The sequence below is a fragment of the Dreissena polymorpha genome, chromosome 11 (assembly GCF_020536995.1).
Source record: "Dreissena polymorpha isolate Duluth1 chromosome 11, UMN_Dpol_1.0, whole genome shotgun sequence".
NCBI lineage: Eukaryota > Metazoa > Mollusca > Bivalvia > Myida > Dreissenidae > Dreissena > Dreissena polymorpha.
The window spans coordinates 45627994-45648780 of NC_068365.1; the positions used below are offsets into that span (position 1 = coordinate 45627994).

The following is a 20787-nucleotide window of genomic DNA, read 5'->3' on the forward strand; positions in this document are numbered from 1 at the left end:
AAACTATGTCTTAACAATAATAAAGATATTGAACACAGAAAGCTGTAAAAAGCTTGACATTTTCCACATACCCGGTCGAGCCTAAGTTTTCGTGACGGCAATTAAGTTTGTGTGGCTCTTTAAGCCATTATTTTTTTTGTAGCACTTCAGGTTGAGTTTTCCGTCGGGATACTCGATACTATTCGCTACGCAAACTTTCTCATTTAAACTAAAGAATTATGTTGCATAGGGGTTTTGAATATTAATATATAATTGAATAAACGAATTAAAGTGGACAATCACTTGTGCATCGAAAAACTGTATCCCGTCGCATGAAACATACCGTGTATGATTGCATGAAATAGGAATCTACGCGCGACAAGACACCAATATTTGTGCTCATTAACAACATGAATACCATGCATTCGTCACCATTCAACACAAGCACTTACAATTTTTGAAAAAATTGTAATTCTAACTAACAACTTTAATTGTTCTTTCAAAACATATGGCAGCGGTGGGATTTGAACCCACGCCTCCGAAGAGACTGGTGCCTTAAACCAGCGCCTTAGACCGCTCGGCCACGCTACCTGATGCGCTACACGTTGCAGTACGTTTATTTAGTGTTGACGAATTACCGGGTTGATTACTATATTCACAAGTTAAATTCACAGCTTCTCTCATATGAAGCCAAATATGAGCCTCGTTCTTGGAAAAATGGGCTTAATGCATGTGCGAAAAAGTCGCCTCGGATTAGCCTGTGCAGTCCACACAGGCTAATCAATAACAACAATATCCGCCTTAAAGGGATCTTTTCACGTTTTGGTAAATTGACAAAATTGAAAAAAGTTGTTTCAGATTCGTAAATTTTCGTTTTAGTTATGATATTTGTGAGGAAACAGTAATACTGAACATTTACAATTATACTCATCTTTTGACGATTTAACATCCTAGAAATTATAAAGCGTTGCAACGCGAAACGATTGAATAATTTGGAGAGTTCTGTTGTTGTCGTTTAATTTTGTGAAACTACGAAGATTGCTTGTATAAATTATAAAATACGTCTTTCATACATGCCTGGCAGGATGGCCGAGCGGTCTATTGGTTTTTACTCCAGGACTCCAGGGGTCAGTGGTTCGAGCCCTGACGCGGTCCACTTTTTTTCCTTTTTTTAAATTTTATTCTTGATTTTTTACTGGAGCTTTTTAGATCCAATGTTTACATTTATCAATTATAGAATTTAATGACAAACTTCAAAACATGCCAAAATCTGTGAAAAGGCCCCTTTAAATTGATTGTCGCTAAAAAGAGACTTCTTTAAAACAAACAATTCCATGAATCCGGAAAATGTCATGTGCGGACTACACATGCTAATATGTGACGACTCAAAACGGTTAATGTATTCGTCATTATTAAACATTAGGTGTTGTAATGCCCAGGTATGTGGGATATTCGATTTTTGACGATGGTGCGTAAGCTCGTCTAAGTTATCATACCATGAAAAAATTATTCACAATGGCGGACCTATGTAAAGACCGAGCCAGTCCGATTGAGATAGGATTTTTCTAATCGGCATACCTCGCTGATTATCATTAATAAAGGTAAAGGAAGCTCAGCTATAAATAGGACAGCATATTATGGGGAAAGATTTAATAATAGTTTGAAAACGTTAATCTAAAATCAGTTATATTCAATCCATTATATGTTTATAGATCAATGAAACAACTATGCATTTTCTGTATTGTATTTGACATTTGTCGTGATTCTGTAAATAAATTGCGAATGAAAACGTGTATAATTTACGTTTAACGGAATCATGAGTGTAAGGAAAACTAAGTATTTCGAACCTGCCATTTGTAAACGTTAAAGCAAGTATGGTATATAAACAGCATAACTAGCCGTGCGACATCTATGAAACTAGCTGTTATGCGTGCTCTCTCATTTTGCATATTTAATAAACTTTTCAAACAGAAATTACAGCGCCACATCAGTGCAAACACTATGTTTGATGATTCATTCGTTTGTTGGATATTGTTTTTGTTTTAAACACATATTATGATATATCCAGGAGATTAAGTTAACCTTACCATGTGTTCATGGGCGAACTCACGTATTCAAGTCTTATTCGACTATGTGCTCATACCTACTTTCAGGAATCATCATTAAATTAGTGCCTTACTTAACGAACAAACATGCCTTAGCTTATTTAATTAGAGAAAAAACAATAATGAAAAGAGAAAAAATATATGTTCATGCACATGGGCATGTAAAATCACGTCCGTACACATAACATCATTAACTTAGGAAAGGAAACAACGAAATATAAAGTATGGTATGATATACATGTGTAATTCAAGAGTATGTCAAGTTTTGAATATATCTGCAACGTAACGTAATGTTATAACCCACAAACGTTTTACTGTAACAGAACGTTTTTTTAAGATAAGTGGTACAGAAAATACACGTCGAATATCTTTTTAAGATATTTCTTGTTATATTTGATCGAGAATGTAACCCGCCTCCCAGTTTCGCTGAATGGGTCAAGTTCCCCACGGGTACTTCTTCCCCGCACCCCCCCCCCAATTTTTTTTTCCTGCCCAACATTTTTCGTACCCAATTTTTTTCGAACCCAATTATTTTTCGTACCCAATTTTTTTCGCACCCAAATTTTTTTCGTACCTATTTTTTTTTTCCTACCCAAATTGTTTTTCGTAAGCAAATGTTTTTTTCCTATCCAATTTTTTTGGGCATAATTTTTGTACCCAAAATTTTCGTACCCATTTTTTTCGTACCCACAATTCTCATACCCACATACACAATTGTGGTGATTTAGATAAACTTAAATTTATGCTTTTATAGCCGTCCTCTTCAATGGCATCGTCGCACTAGTACTGTCAGTACTTTGATTGTAAGGAATGGTCATATGACTCCATGTAACGTTATTTTTCCACATCGAATGCGAGAAAACGGTATTTTGTGTTGGGTCCTTTTGTCGCAGGCACAACTGTGTGATTTTATCTGAATACAAATAAAACGAAATTATTCGAAGGCCATTTGAAGAAACCATAAAGGATGATAAACATTTAATAAAAATCTACCGAAAGTGTGAAGATATCCCATTATTTTGATCCGAAAACGTGTGAAGACCGTGCAAAGATCACAACCAAGATCAAACAAGATGGAAGATATAATTTCAGCGATAGCAGGGGAGGGTGTTGATCCTTAAACAGATCAACGCGTACTCTTCTTCCGAGAGGGTTGTTGTTGTTTATTTAATTTGAATTAAATCCGCTATTCACTTCTTTGAAAAAGGTGTAGGTGATAATGTGTCAGGCAGATCCTATGATCTGAGGGCGATAGGCGTGAACTGAGCCGTAAGTATATAAGCGCTCGGTGTGGTTAGAGGCGAAAAGTCAACAAGGCGATGCCTTCTGTTTAATGTCGCCCCAGATGTTAAGTTTCGACTGACTTTAGCACAAAACAAGCGAATGATTGAAATTTAATAAACATCATTTATGAAATTATTATCATCTTTGAGTGTGTGTTTAGCAAATGCATCGTAACCTACATTCACCGTAAGATGTTAAGATCTTTAAAGAACAAAATACCTTTAACAAAAATCGACGTTGAGAGATAAGTATCATACAATAATATTCTCGATAGATAAAAGACATTAGTTCGTGGCGTGTCCCTTAAAACGACTTATCGGGGGAATATAATACTGCTGCGTAGTAGTGTTATGCTTCTAAATATAGATATATATATTTATACGAGCTGTGCTCTTTGAAAAGGGGGTTACATGCAGTCCGCACAGGCTTTATGGGCTTATATAGGCCGACACTTTCATCCTAAACTAGATTTTTTCCAAGAAGAGACTTTCTTTAAACGACAAATATCATAAAAGCGGAAAGTGTCGTCCCGTTCTCTGGCTACTCTGGGACGACACTTTACGCACATGCGTTAACCCCCTTTTTCACAGAGCGAGGCTCATTTCGTTATGCAAATATTATATCCAGCGTAGTTTAATGAGACGCCTATCCAACTCTTTGCGACGGTCACTTTCCAGTGGAACTCTGAACCTCTCGAACGTCCGTGCATGAAAAGGTTGAATTTGTGGTATGTCCTACGTCTTGGCGGAATGCATAGCAAGTGTGGATACCGATACATCTAATAGGATACGAGAAATCGAGAACATATGTATCAAGAAATAAGAAAGGGAAAACAAAGATCAATACTGTTATTCCAGCAATAAAACTAAAATCAAAACATCTATCACGTAATTACTATATAAGGTTTGATTTCAGCAATGCGCCAAACAAGTGAATTTCTTTAAGGATTGCTGTTTTTAAAGTAATGTTGCTTTAGTAACTCTAACTATGATGGCATAGTCCGTGCTCCACGCGTACGAAATAAAATATCAAGCATTTTCGTGCGAATGTTTGGAAATATACTTAACATGTTAATTTTAATTCATTGACATTATGTATTCTTAGATCTCTTTTTGTTTGTATCATCTATTTCATTTAAAACATAAATTCGCTACAATATTCAGTCTTAGGACTCAATTCAGAGCATTTAAACAAATTGTTCACATTTATGTTAGACATAACTTATGTTTAGAAATAAACACGAGACAACATATTGGGGACGTACCCGTGGGCGATTGTGGATTGATCTCATTAATTAGCATTTAATTATGGATATTGTATTTTTATCTTTACATCGTGTGACATTCTTACGTCTTTCCGGAAGTTATTTATCTTTTTGGTAATTAAATTGCATATCGGTACGGTACATCTTTCGCTCGAGGTTCAGAAGTCCACGACTGCTAATTATGAATTAATGTTCGTTAACATTTATTAGCAATCAGACATTTCGATTGTAAAGATAAGAAATTTAAGACAATCGATATATGTGTTATGAAAATACAAAATTTGGCACGGTTTTCTTGTATACAGAGAAATGAGAAAGTTGACATTAACATCTGTTTCATTATGCACTTGTTATCTTTATAACATGTGTAGTGCTGTCAATAAACAATCGCGATCATCATTTTTCTACGCTTTCAAATGTAAGGCGATATTTAATAATTTTCATTATACTACGTATTCTCTTTTTAATTCAGATAATATTTTCACTTAAATTTCCATCGTTATTTAATGTTGTTGAAAAAGACAGTCTTGTGGTTTCATAATTCAAAACCTGAAGCATACGCTTTTATGAAAGAAAATGATTTTCATTTAGTGAAAACTAGTTCGTTTATATATAAAATAATATGTAAACATGTTTATTTTCGACGGCACTTGGTGCGAATGTAACGTGCCTCTTGCACTTAACCCTTTGCCACTCAGAAGCAAAGCGAAAATGGATATGTGCAACACAGCATAAAACCAGAACAGCCTGCGAGTAACTCGCAGTTTGTTCAGGTTTTATGCTGTTTGCTGCTCATCAGTATCAAGGGTTTGGAAATGAAGCCTTGAAAATTCGAGTAAGAAAAGTCTGTCATTAAATTTAACTTTCTGAGGGACTACACATGCGTAAAATACGTATCTAAGTGGTAAAGGGTATAAATCGAGCGACTCCAGCGACATTATGGCGCATATATATAACTGTTTCGATGCATAATAAACCAATCGTTATAGTATGACGGATTACTATGTAGGTTAAAGAAATGTCGGTTATGTGTCCGTCATAAAATATTTTTTGTTCGCTATTCTGCAGGTTTTTCACATAAGCTCTTGTGGATTCCGGCTTTTAATTACACGAAATTGAAAACTTTGTGTTTCGCAACTTTTAAAGTTATAATAATTACATGCCCAAATAATAAATTGCCACTCTTTAGACGGAAGATTTATTAAAAAATCCTGGTCCAAATATGTTAATGAAATCCCGTTATTTCCGTCTGAACAAAAACGCGGATTTTCTAATTACCGTTAGGACAATCTGTGAGGAACGTAATAGTGTTAACATAGTTATTTAGTCTCGTAATCTAATGCATTTGGCATCAATTTCTGATTTTAGCTACTGGAAACAGATGGACCCTTTCCCTTTGATCAATTAAGCGCTTGATCTCGTTTCTAAGTTGTATCCTGCGTGATTTTCAAAAGGGCCACGCGCCGGGGTTCAACATGTTACATGTCTGTCTTAAATATGTTCGTCGTCTATTTTTGATAACATTTGTTGGATTTTTTCGGCCCGATGCATTATAAGTCATTGAAAACAAAGATCTCTGCCTTTTGATGTGGGCTACGAAACTAAAGCCTCGTTTTCACTTAAGCGCGGGTTAGACACGCGCGTGAATTATATCATTTCCGTTTAAATGAAAATTTGACGCGCATTCGAACTGAACGTTATAACATGCAATTGATTACATTCAGATATTGTTTTTCGCAGACAAAACACGAAACGATAGATGGTTTTTTCACCGGTATTCAGCCAAATAGAAAAAGATCAATAAATAACTACAAGGGATATTTTGGATTTAGCATGTAGAATTAATGCAACGACATCTGTAATTGGTTGTTAATTAATTCTGGAGTCGGTGCGAGTCGATCTGAATGAGATTCTCGCACTGCGTAACATTTAAATTTACAACTCAATGAGGCGGGCCATTTGGAGCAATATGTGTTTAATAATCAAATCGTGTTCGGTGTTACGCAGTTTATGAGGAGCAGTCTTCAACCAGTACAGTTGTGGGTAGGCGAGAAAAAATATGAGCCGCGCACAGGGAAAACGGGGCTTAATGCCCTTGCGTAAAGTGTCGTTCCATATTTGCCTTTTCCCATAGACTGGAAACTTCCCATTTATGGAATTTTTCATTGAAAGGAAGTTTCGAAAATCCAGTATTGGCGGAAAGTGTCGTCCCTGAATCGTCTGTGCGGACTTCAAATGCTTATTTGGGACGACAGTTTGAAGCACCGTTCTCCCAGAGCTGACGATAGAATGGGAGAAAATGGGGCCGGTGACTTAAATGAAAGTTGATAGATTTTTAATCAATCAGTCTTCGCTAAAGTTAATCAGTCTTCGCTAAAGTTAATCTTGATATAAACTTAGTTAAACGTATGATAATAGTTTCTGATATTGCTATATTTGCCATAAATCCATTATTTTTTATGAGCAATATTTAAATCTCAATATTATTATGACACACCATGCGCCGTAGACTGAATTAGAATGCTGTTGTAGCTTACTCAACAAGCCCCTTAACGTATTTGATTAAAACTTCTGTTTGTTATAACAATGTGAAAGTCAGCGTTACCCTTTCCCCACCCCCTTCAGCAATTAGATGATGCGTTTCAGATCAAAATGCGTAATGTGAACTTTATTGTAAAATTTTTAATATCAAATTTTGCAATATTCGGCATGTTAAATGACACGGAAATTTTTTCGATTACTATCTAGCATATTTTTTGTAACACGAACAAATCGTGTTCACTATTTCTTTTAAACTATGGCAACTATCAAGAACACCAAAGATCAGGTTACATGTATACCATTACAATGCAATGAGAATATGAACTAACCTCGTGATTTCAAACAAAGAACAAATTGTGACTGTTTCAATTGTGTTGTTTAGAATAGAGGCATACTCGTATTCCTTAAATAATATTTATATATTTTTGTACGACAATACAAAACTTTCCTAGGGCAAATTCTGAAGTCGTCGCTTCAAAGTCAAAAGGAATTTCAAGATGAAATTTTTCTATGATTCTTTTTTTAGGGGGAGGGCTAATGATGAACACACCAGTTCAAAAAGCGATAACATTTATCGTAAATTAATAAACACATGCGTGTTTTTCTTACCAACGAAACTTCCAAGACAATGTCACTGAAAATGAATGTTATTGTAAGCATTTGTTATCATGTTTTATCATTAAAATAATCAGGGAGCTGAACAAGTTTCTATATATTCTTTGAAATTGCATACATTGATTTTGTCTAGAACTAGTAGTTTATGTAAGTTCGCCGTGGCGTAACGATAAGGTGTCCGCTGAGCGATCGGGATGTCACGGGTTCGATCACTACTCGGGGAGCGTTCTCTCTTCACTATAGACAATAAGTACTGGTGATAGGCCCAGGAAACGAACTCTTTTCTATAAGATTGAGGCATTCAATGCAATCGAGCTAAAATAAATAGGTGTAAACTTAACAGTTGTATGCTTAAACGATTACACTGTTTCATGCCAGAAATTTATTTTCCTTTTTAAGTGCGAATATTTTTGTAAAGGATACCTTCAATACTGTGTTCATGCACTCTTAGCTACCTTTACTGTCTGGTTGGAAGAAATACCCAGACAAAGAGTTCGCACGTGGTTCATCCTTAAAACGGAAAATATTTATATATTTGTATGACAATACAAAACTCTCCGAGAACAAAATCTGCAGTCGTCGATTCAGAGTCAAAAGGCATTTTAAGATGAAATCTTTCTTTTGTATCTTTTTATTAGGAAGAGCTTCCGAGTCCAAAAAGCGATAACATTTATCACAAAGAATTAACACAGGCGTGTATTTCTAACCAACGAAACGTCCATTACAATGTCACTGAAAATGAATGTTATTGTTAGCAATCGTAATAATTTGTATGCACTAAAATTATCAGGAATCTGGACAAGTAATTACCGATTCTTTGAAATTACATACAGTGATTTTGGCTTGAACTAGAATATGGCGTAAACAGTTTTATGCTTTATTTTAATGCTTTAACGATAAGCCCGTCTCATGCCAGAAATTTCTTTTTCTGTTAAAGTATGGGATAGAAAACAACTTTTTATTAGGCCTTATATAGGTCTTTAAAATTTTACCATGTTTCAAAATTTTAAATATGTTATGTGCAATGCATTAAAAACATTTTATTGTCAGTTGTCATTACGCCCACAATTTGGTTCAATACAGTCATGTTTATTGTTTTTAAACAACAACAAAAAACAAACTAATATTCCGAATTCCAAACATTTGTCATTTCCCATTTTATAACAATATTTTCATATTTAACATTTCAGTGCTTGTGTTTTAAATCTGTCACACCGCCTTGAGTAAAACTGGGACATAAAATTTATTTTTCGAGTCATATCTCATACGCGATCGTGTTTTGATTTACGCTCGCTAATTACTTTTAACACGTGTCAAAATATGCGTCCTACCTTTGGCAATAATGTTGCAGCCATAGTGAATAAAAGCTGATTTTATATTACAAAATAAACAATAACGAATTCTGCTTAGTTATGATATAAAAGCGCCTACGGCCATGTCAGAGTGTTTGTTTATCTACGAACGTGCGGACACGCTGACATTATCCTAGGATCTTTTGTACGTGGTGATGGTGAACGTTACACCTTTTGATGACACCAAAATGCTCGTGCAGAATATATGGGCATGATTATTACTTTTGGAGTTTAGAAGAAGGTTTGAAGTTTATTATTAAATATATCAAATAGCAAACTGGCGAGTATTGGTAATAGTCTAAGGGAGGTAAACTCTTCAATCAGTACGTCCTGATTTCGGAGTAAACTTTCCTTGCCGTTTCACTAACGTGTTTTTTTTTTAAACTGTGCTACTTTTCCAGTTTCTTTTTGGGGCATATCTCGAAAAATCCGTAAGCAAATATTACCATGCAAATACATGGCCATGCGCGTTGTAATGTCTTTATTTTTTTGCGCAGATATTCTAAGTCTCACGGGTAATTTACTCCTTCCAAATGGTCTACTGTCCAATGCCAATGCACATGGATAGTATCAAAGCAATCGGCCCCTCCGATGACAAGATATTGATCGGAAACAATGTTTAATCTTAGTTTGAAATTGACCTTGACCTTTGACCTAGTGACCCCTATTTCTACGACAAAAGCCAATGCACATGTGAAGTATCAAGCCAATTGGTCAATCCCGTCACAAGTTATTGATCAGAAAAATTTTCACAATGTGACAGTGACCTAAAACTTTGACCTAGTGACCCGAATTTCAGTAGGTGTAATCTACTGGCAAAAACCAATGCACATGGGAAGTATCAAGCCAATCCGTTCGCAAGTTATTGATCGGAAACGAACTGGTCTACCGACAGACAAGCAGACCGACCGATCTCCAGCAAAACAATACACACTCTTCTTCGAAGAGGAGGAGTGGTGGGGGGGGGGGAATAAAAATCCCAGAAACTGAAATACTCTCAACTTTTGCACTCACACACAGTGCGATTGTGTTCTTCGGACTGTGAAATCGAGTGAAATATGGGCGATCAAAATAAATACTGCGCTCTAATTGGTCAGCGTAATTAAGGGTGTGACAATTTTCCTCTAACTTAGAAACAAACGGTAATATTATTTTCTGGCCCATCTGACAGAAAAATGTGTATAACAATCAGGTGTGTATTGTTTGAATGAAACGGACACGTTACAGAAAACTTTGTTATGTGTTAAATGCAGACTTTGAACAAGAGAATTCAATATTTATGTCCTAATTTTTAGAAAATTTTGATAATCATTGCTACCCCCAATCTACTAAACTAGGTAATCACAATGGTATCATATTTACAAGAAAATTATTAAATAAGTTTAAAACTGTTGTCTAGAATACATGTAAACACGATTTTGTAATTTTAATCTATTAAAATGGTCAAAGCAATCGATTTTAAACGGGAATTCTACAAAATAAGCTGACAACAAATAGGCCTTTCAGTCTAAGGGAGGCAATTATTATAGCCAATCCATGTGATGTAACATTTGCATGTTCAGACTCGTCGTTTTGATTATTACGAGATGTGACTGACTCGACAGGCTTAATCATGCAATCATCATTAAAAGCGATTTAAATATACATATTACGCAACAAGTCTATATTCTTATTCATTTTGTTTTTAGTCTACATGTATGATTATTATAGTACACAGTTGTAATATAAAAGTTTAGCATCTTGGAAATAAAGTTTATGTGATACTTATTAGGAACACATATTAAATTTGTTTCATTCTAAATTAAGAAAGAGAGTTACGACACGTAGACAGAAATGTTGTAGGCTAAAAAAGGGTGTTCTTATTGTGAAATATTTCATTTAAGACATAGAATTTAGAGGCAAATGAGGAAAAAATATTGTTAATAAATTGCTTTTTTCTATTGACTTTGTTCCTTCTAATGAAAATGTCGATGTTGATGACAGTATTAAGTCAGATCAATAAACTTATATACATACATATATTGCAAAGATTTTAGAATATACGATTGGTTTGATTGTCATTCTATAATCATCGCTGATCATGTTTTAATAATTAAATATTTTAAACTCCAACGAACTGATCAGGCGTTGAAAATACCCTTTTTCTGATAATACAATCATCGAATCATTTGAAACAAGTTTGCCTTCTTAATTACTACACAGTGCACCTAAGTAATGAATGATGTACTTTTCACGTCCATTGCACAATTCCGGTTGAGTGCACTAAAGTGAAGGAAATGAATATGTTTCAATGCAATTAATTTATTGCATATTCTTAACCAGCTTATTCTAAGTAGGCGATACGTGATAAACGTCATAATCAGTTGCCCGTGTGAATAATAGTTACATTTTAATTGTCTATTAAATTGTTATAGTTTAGCCTATAAAATAAATTACATCTTAACCATACGAAATCATCCGCGTCAGTGAACAATATAACGAAATCGTTGCGCCAGAATTTCTATTTGGTAATCAGTATGGAAGGTAATTTTATGTATTTATACGAATCATGCATCTGGCATTCATTCATAGTCGAAACCAAATGAAGTCATGAAGACGCGGGAACGACCTGTAACTAAACTACAACAACACACACACGCATTCATTCATTCACTCAATCCTCTCTCCGCCGTCTGGTGCTTGAGGCGACGGCAAGGGAGCGCCACTTTTGTCTGTCAGCTGCTGTTGCGGGTGCTGTCTGCAGAGTTGAGGCCTCTGTTCTTGAGCTCTCGCTCCACGGTTCGGCGCCACGTCTCTTTCGGTCGTCCACGGTTTCTTTTCTCCTGTGGAGTCCATCTCAGTGCCACCCTGGGAAGCGAGTCGGGTGGCATTCTGCAAACGTGGCCAAGCCATCTCCATCTTCTCAAAGCGATGGTCTTAGCGATGCTGTTTGCGCCGGCTCTTCTACACCGTTCCATGTTCGTGAATATGTTTGGCCAGAAGACTTTCATGATCCGTCGTAGGCACTTGTTCTGAAAGACTTCCAGTTTGCGCTCGATGGTAGCAGTGGTCTTCCAGCACTCAGACCCATATGGAAGGACGCTCAGCACGTTGCTCTTGCAGATGCGGAGCTTGGTGTGCATGCTAAGACTTGTGGTCCTCCAGATGGGCTTCAGCATCGCGAAGGCTTGGTTGGCTTTGCTGATTCTCGTGTTGATCTCCCTTGCACAGTCTCCATCTGTGGTGACCTTGCTGCCCAGGTAAATGAACTCGTCCACATCTTGCAGAGGATGGTCATTGATGGTGATTGGGTCGCTCACTATGGTGTTCTTCCTCATGACCTGAGTCTTTCCAATGTTGACCCTGAGACCTATGGTGCTTGCTGACAGTGCCAACTGTTGTGTCTTCTGCTGGATGTCCTGGTTCCTGCTAGCAAGTAGACCTATATCGTCGGCGTCGTCCAGGTCATCTAGCAGCGATGTTAGCGTCCACTGTATCCCTTGCCTCCTTCCCTCTGTGGTGCGTTGCATGATTCAGTCAATTGCCATTGAAAAGAGGAGCGGCAAGAGGATACATCCTTGCTTCACTCCAGTTTCCACCTTGAATGGTTCAGTGACCTGGTTGTTGTGGATGACTCTGCACTCAAAGTTTTCGTACAGGGACCTGATGACATTGACAAGTTTCTGAGGGATGCCATAATGTCGCAGAATCTTCCAGAGGGAGTCTCGGTGCAGCCTGTCAAAAGCCTTCTCAAAGTACACAAAAACCACGTAAAGGGATCTATTCCATTCATGGGACTGTTCAAGGATCTGCATCGGGCATATTACAATTAAATTTTTCTGCATAACACAAGTTTATTTATTCAGAGACCAAACTATATACTATATGCAGATACTTTAATATTAAACTGTTTGCACTGGTAAATATATGCATGTTTTGCTGATGCAGCAGCAGCTCCTGCTGCTGCTGGTGTTATTGTTATTGATGATGATGGGGTTTTTGATGATGATAATGATGATGAGGAGGAGGATGAGGATGGAGAGAAAGATGAGAAGGAAGAGGCAGATTAGGAGGTTGATGATGATGATGATGATGACGCTGTTGTTGTTGTTGTTCTTGTTGTTATTGTTATTGTTGATGATGATTGATTTCTGGGAAATGTACGTACTAGACAAATCGAAGTTTAAATTTTTAGATATTTGAACTCCTGAGTTCACCGGGGGCTTGTTACGCTGATTTTCAGATGAACAGAATAAAATACATAAGATAATTAAAATTGATTCGTTAAATCAGGCCCGAAATGTGGATCTGATTGGTGAGGTTGGTTATGAATGGGTGCGGCAATATCTGCGGTTGTTAATGGTAACATGGTCACAATGTCTTGTGTAAGTTGACAAAATATGAGAGAAGAAGACAGGTTTAACAAAGAAGCACACTGATATGCCTGTAGTTATGAGTAAATAATAGAACCAGAATCACGTTGACGGCGAATTGTAACTTGTGCGGAATTAGTGACTTACTGTACGATACATATGCAATGAAATATGGACTGAAAAAGATCGACGAATCAGTAAAATCACATTGCATCCTGTGCCGTGAATGTTAACCAAAATATTAAATGTAGAGAAAATAATCAAGGGGAATGATGAGTAGAAGGCTGTATCGAACATTTAATGACATTGAATGTTACAATCAGAAGGGTCAATGTACCCAGTCTATTCCATGTAAAGGGCTTTCTAGCAACTCATTACCTAGCGCATAACTCGTACGAACGGCTTTGTTTCTGAGCTGTCCGTAAGTGGTGTGTTACCCAACAGACTGGTGTGTTACCCTAGCAAGGGCGCGTGCCAGATGCTAGTGCAATCCTCAGAGGTTGGAATGCATGCTGTCTTATCGATGCAGCTGTGTTAAAATAATATATAGCAATCTTGCAATAAATCGTCCACAAATAATTTAACAATTTCTGAGGCATTGATCGATCCAACTCACAATGACGTCACGAGGCCAAATGTATATATTTGTACACATGCTGTTTATGTTAAAAAAGTAATAAGATGTGTATGGCTGATATCCCATCAAGCATGTAACTAACTGCATCATTTAGATCTTATTTTATAAAAATATTTAATTCCTTCTTAATTTAAAAAGCAACGGCCTTAAAATGCATTGATCTGGTTTTATAAAAATATAATGTAAAAACGAGTGACGTTTAAATGCCGTTACTTACTGTTTCCGCACGATATTGTCATTAAAATAAGTTTTTATTATATGACATTATAATGACGCAAGGCATGTTTATCAAGTTTTGACTCGTATTTCGGGTATCGGTAATCAGTGTATCCGAAAGAAAACATATAACGGGCGATTCTTGATTTGGCTCCAAACGTTGCTTGCAGCATATTGTAATGTCCATTTATTGGCAGGGTTTACACATTCACCATGTGCCGAAGTTGCAACTTGCCGTTGTTTCTTACTTCCGGTGTAAATGCAAAAAACACACACTCGAATGTCGTAGATTCGTCTGCAAAACAGGCACCTTATGCCTTTGTACTTTCGGCCCAGTCTTCATTGCTTTGTCGGTATTCTTCATCGAAATACCGAGACAGATGCCTATCGAAAAGTAATATGCATGCATAAATAACTAATTTTGGGGAAGGAAGATATATCATGGAGTAATTCTTATCAACTGTTAAAAATTCTTATGCAAACAAGAGCGACAGACGACGCGTGGCGAAACGAGACAGAGGCGCGGTGGGGATTAGCGGGCATTACTGGGACGCTTTACACAACCAATTGTCTGTTTGAAATGCAATTAAAAGCTGCGTAGCAAAATTTCATTGTGGTGCTATTACATTAACTCGTCACCAATGATTAATTTATTTTCAACTATTATGAAATTATCTGATATTATAATAAATTATTTGGTTTATGTTATCCCTTTGTTTGATTTTGCCGTACAATTCGATTATTGTTCGAAAAACATAGTAATCTGAAAGGTTAATCTAAGACATGCGTTTTTCATTCAAGTATTCATATTGCAATAATCTGTTTGTTTATATTATATTTTAAAGCATGCATTCAAAGTGACTTAAATTTCACTCTCGTTAAAAGTTCTGAGCTGTAAAAAACTCTTAATATCCTTCCGTTTACATTATTGTATTTGTCTCCGGAGTCATATTTGTTTATGTTTTAAACGTATTTTTACACAACTTTTGTCACCTCAATTCATAATTGAACTACTAGTATTTGCAAAGCGATGATATCGTAAATTGATTAAGTGCATGTACCTTGCCCGTGGCTTTATACTTGGATATTGCTTTTTCCTTCCTGGAGAAATGTCGGCAGATGTCACGACAATACACGCCATCATCCAATTAATCAGTTGATTAACAAAATAGAAATTTATCTATAATTAAATGCACGAGATATACAATACCAAAGCATGTTTTTGACACCGTGCGCGTTATGTTCCCTCGCTCCCGGGTGACACTATCCCATAATGCAATGCACACGGTGGCAACATTTGGACGCGCAGACGCGATTGGCACGCGCTGGAATTCTGCTGCTGCAGACGACAATACATTCCACTTTCTACTTTCCGTTATTTGATTAAACCAAAACGACTCTTTTACGGTTATGCTGTTTCGTCGCGGTCTTTATTTCAACAAAGCAATCCCTATTATCACGAATTTAATTAATTTTCTGCATTATCAGAATAACTTCTTTATTTATGATGTAATTCTGAAAACATGACACAAAACATCAAAAGCGGGTATAAATACCCGATTTCCAACCCTCTTTAATGAAGTGAACAACGTGGCCTGGTTATAATACATGTTATACACCCCAATTATCTCAGCGTTTTAGCAAAGGGACATGATAACACTATTATTATTCAATTTATATTGAAAAGGGCCTGCCCTTTCTTTATGCTACAATCCCGTTAAAGGTGCTATATCTGAAAGACCGGTTTTGTAATTTTGTCGTCAATTACCGACTCGACAAATGGCGATATTTAAGTGTTCAAAGGATAAAAGAGATATCGAGTGTGTCCAATCTCTAAAGGGACCTAGCGCTGTATATGAAATTATTTGTCAAAAACGGATTACCTGTTCATTGGTGCATTTAGTTCAAATTAAAAGCTTGGAAAGACCATTTTATATGGAACGTTAGACAAAAAATAATTCTCTGTATGTTTTGCTTGAAAACAAGTTTGAAACTGATGCACATATCCTAGTATTTTTACAAAAAATTTCGTACATGTCGGTTTGATCTAAGCCTTTGCTTCTGTTTTAATAATATAAAGGAAAGTATGACATGAAACAAATGTGTCGATATCCAATAGTCCTTAATTATCACAAAATGAAAGATACCTCAAGATACCTGAATTAATTGTAATAACTCGAAGTAAATCGCTCATTCTAAAAGACTTATTTGATGTTTTTTACCACTTTTGATGTCGTTTCAATATGTCTACTCCAAACCAACCAACGAATTTCAGATTTCCAAAACGGAATTTCGGAAAATAATCCAGAAGAACGTTCTTTCAACTCACATGGTCCCTATTGTTCTGTCACCTTCTTCAAAGTACAAACTGCGACATATAGAGATCGCTTCTCCATCGTCTGTCTGTCCGTCACAACTTGTGTCATTCAGAATATGCCTGCAATAGACGTGAATAAGGTCAGGTATCAGGCATAAAAACGCAGCAGAATGCGCCATTTGATGCTAAAGTTTGAAAAAAAAATCCGGGAAATGCCCGGACCCCACCAACGAGAGGGGGTACCCACCTCCTCCGCCGCCACCTCCGCCGCCCCAATGTCAATTTGCTTCTGACGCCCCTGACACATATGAATATGTTATGTTCATGTAATGAACCAGCCTAAACATGAAATTTAAGCTGTTTTGATGTGATAATACTAATAATTGTTAAAAGAAATCATTGAAAGAGGTATGTTAGTCCCGCCAAAAACTGCGAAACTAATAAAGTCATTATGGGAATAGAACCGTCACGATATCATTTTTAAATCAATTACGCAAAAATTGACACACTCAATTGCTTTGTCGAATTGTATAATTTACTACCAAATGATTAGTTTACGCTTTAGATTTCGTAATTTCTTAATTTAGTCATTTGAAAATTTCATGCCCCATCTATTACTTAAATGTACGTTCAACGAACCGGCGATACTGTAAGATACTATCTCTGCGCTTTACGTTGCAATTTACATGAGACTCTAATAAAACATTGAATTGAATTGAATTGAATTGAATTGGATCTTTTGCAGTTTGGGTTAAAGTGTGAGATTTCAATAAAGATAAATGCACAAAATGCATTTGGTACGGAAGAAATGTAATGAAATTCCTTCGAAAAAAGTTATCAATCACATCATATAGTAAAAAACTAATTTGAATGGGGATTAACTGTCGAATCTCTCTTTTAACTGAATCAAACCGTAACATGGATTTCTTTATCATTTTACAATATCGGGATTCAATTTCGAATGACTGGCTACCACTTGTTGAATACGTTTCAAGAATGCTTTCGCTTTTCATCACTTCTCGAATATGTCAAAGAAACAAAAACACCAACCAGATGCCAATATTGCACAAAGGTTACAATACACTATTTCGTACTCGTGAATGTGTTCATTTCCTCTACACCTGTCAGTACTATTCGATTCCATTATTATACTCGTGCCTATATTGACCAATATTATGCTACAATGGTCATAACTGACCACTTGCTTTTAATATTGTCCGTCAAAAATCCGCGTCAAAGTCGCCACTTATGTCCGACTGAATACATTGCGATCGACTCGATACGTCAACCCGAACAAAGGAACAAATCTGTCACTGGTTGTGCTTGATTGTTTCCTTATTGTTTTGCATGTTAAACCAAGGTCGCTAGGTGTTAGTTTTCTTACTTGCCACATAGTGTCAACGGCCGTAACGGCCGTAACGGCCGTAGTAAAAGTTGATGCAATGAAAACATTAATTAATATTTCATTTACTATGTTAATTACTTAGATTTCTTTACATAAGTGTTGGTCATTTTAATCTGTGTATAGTATGTTTCTATAGTATAAAAATTGATTAGTGGAAAGTTTGACAAAAACAAAATGACAACTTTCTATCCCAGCAGATGTAATAGACGACCTAATAAGTGTAAATTCTCAATTTTTGTTCTTGTTACAAACAGTATAAAACGGCTTAAAACTGGCGAATTGTTTAACCATAAAACTACTTTTTGGTGCTTTTTTATTATCTTACTTAAGTCAATGAATAGCTTAACGCAAGTAGCTATTTTATATGTATGTTAATTGGGATTAGCTTTAAACGATTAATTCAAAAATAAAATCTTCTGTATTGAATCTGAAATGTTGAGATTACTTTCCCTCATAGATTGGCCTAGGATGGCGTTGAATCCGAACCAGTTTCATTTTAAACCCTTAACCACTTAGAAACGAATCTTTACGCATGCGTTGTCCCTTAGAAAGTTAAATTTAATTAAAGACCTTTCTTACTAGATTCAAGTTTTACAGCTTCAATTCCAACCCTTATATACTGATGAGCAGCAAACAGCATAAAACGCGAACCGACTGCGAGTTACTCGCAGGTTGTCCTAGTTGTATGCTGTTTGCACATAGCCATTTTCACGTTGCCTCTGAGTGGGAAAATGTTAATGTAGATCTTAGTTCTGACACTGACCAGACGTTATTGAATAATCATACACAACGAACTGACGAAACACTTATGCATTCATAAGCACGCCCACTTAGGTAACCTTTTCCATATGGCATATGTGCTGAAAAGACAAAAGCCTCATATTCTCAAATGCTTAAGCGCATTGTTAACAAGCCACCGGATCCTGATACCTGAGTCCCATAAAAATCTTACCACATGTCTGAATATCGATTGATCGTTTATCCTTAAAAATGTTTTCTCGTAATCTATATTCATTGTTTTCTCGTAATCTATATTCATTGTTTTCTTGAATTCCTTGAATTACAGTATTCATCTTGTTATTGTATTCGTTGTATTCTTAAATCCATTGCATCCTAGTATTTATTATATACCTATTTAATGCTTTTAACAAAATACAGGTTGTATCAATCGTTGAAATAAAAAATCCCGTATTACGCTACTCGCTGTTTCCAATTCCGTATTACCATACTAGCCGGACTACTTCGACCCATTTAATGATGTCACATTACACGCACCGAAAATAGAAATATTTTATAGTACGAAATATATTACAAAGCACATCGTGTGACGTCTTTTCTGTGACAAAACACATTAGTTTTATCTAAACTCTGTGAGGACATGTCGGACGTGGTGTTTATTAGAAGTAAACTATGTGTTAAAAACGTATTTTGGAGTGTGTGTTTATCATGCATAAATGTATATTTCGATAGGAATACCATAAAATAGTGTGGTTCAAACTTAGTTTCGATAAAGTCATGGAAGATAGAAGTGGAAGTGCATATCGTTTTAACGTTTTTGTTATAAACATAGGATTAAAGTTGTCAACTTAATTGTTATAATAATTGGATTAATGATGGCATTAAGGTAAGCGTGTCGGAAACCTGTGTTTTCCCGGTTCGAATGTTTACACGTTAATTTACATAAACTGTATTCATACGCGTCTTAAATAAACTATGGCGTACCGTTTTAGTCATTGTTTTGTCAGTTTTGTTAAAGTAAAAAATACATTTGTTAACTGTTTTCGTTAGTTGTTGTATATAATAAAAGGAATATTACGCTAGTCAATTGTTCCAAGAGTTTGTATCACTCTCGTAGCTTGTGCTATTTTGCATCACACTCGAGGCTCCGCCTCTCGTGTGATACATCATCACACAAGCCACTCGAGTGATACAAACTCTTGGAACAATTGACTAGCGTAATATTCCGTATGTATCGGTTTCTTATATTTAGTGTTTTATTGCAATGAATGATTACAACGATTATCAACATTATTCAACTGCAGTTGTCCCAAATTTTACTACTCAGCATAACTTTTTACATGGTACATTGAAAAGTCAAGCATAAATGTCAATTTGCCGACATATGTTTAATACGACGATGTTGTGTGTATGTGTGTATCAGAGTTTATTTTCAGGTCCTATCGGCCTCTTCACGAAGTCTTTATGGTCCGACCTGCTCCTGTGACCTTTCAGGAGAAAAATATAAATTTTGAGCCAAAGTAGGTCAAATTTACCCCGGCTTCCCGGTTATTCGCCAAAGATATAATTTAGATCCAAATATACCAGTGCACGGTGGCCAATGAGACCTTAATGTGCACTGGTAGTTGACAATTCAAAGACAAATTCTTGTCTGTACGCAGCTCCACCAAAGGAGTGCAAGCAAGCAGCTCTGCTTTTATGGCCCCTCTCGCTGTCACCGGCCGTCGTCTTCATCCCCGAGACAGTTTCCCCAGTGCGTTGAGCGTACTGAGTACTGCTTTCCCGGGGTCCCTCGAAGTTCCAGGCATGCTTCAATACCTCCCAAGGAAAGAAGCCTGTTCTGGTCCGCCCCGTATTTCCTCCACACTGGTGGTCTCGCTGTCCCACTATTTCCGTCCCCCTACAGACGGGACCTCTGGCAGGTCCGGGTCAGCGAGCTCCCCACGATAAACAGCGGTTGGCCTGTACTCCGACCGCTTCAT

General features: G+C 36.4%; 1 protein-coding gene and 1 non-coding gene across 2 annotated transcripts; both read right to left on the bottom strand.

Annotated features, from left to right (window-relative positions):
- Nucleotides 1-488: 488 nt before the first annotated feature.
- On the bottom strand, nt 489-570 carry Trnal-aag (transfer RNA leucine (anticodon AAG)). Its single transcript has one exon. It is a non-coding gene; the product is annotated as a tRNA-Leu (tRNA).
- A 12082-nt stretch (nt 571-12652) lies between these two features.
- Nucleotides 12653-20787, bottom strand: LOC127849810 (uncharacterized). The gene is made up of 3 exons (XM_052382563.1): nt 20710-20787; nt 16910-16960; nt 12653-12928 (listed from the first exon to the last, which is right to left on the bottom strand). Exons 1-3 carry the CDS (start codon nt 20785-20787, stop codon nt 12653-12655), a joined length of 405 nt encoding a protein of 134 aa, XP_052238523.1.

Coding starts and splice junctions, on each gene's coding strand:
- LOC127849810 (XM_052382563.1), bottom strand. CDS start 20,787: ATGAAGCGGTCGGAGTACAGGCCAACCGCTGTTTATCGTGGGGAGCTC. Junction 16,961..20,709: donor ACCTGCCAGAGGTCCCGTCT/GTAGGGGGACGG, acceptor CATATGTGTCAG/GGGCGTCAGAAGCAAATTGA. Junction 12,929..16,909: donor CGGAGGTGGCGGCGGAGGAG/GTGGGTACCCCC, acceptor TGCCCGATGCAG/ATCCTTGAACAGTCCCATGA.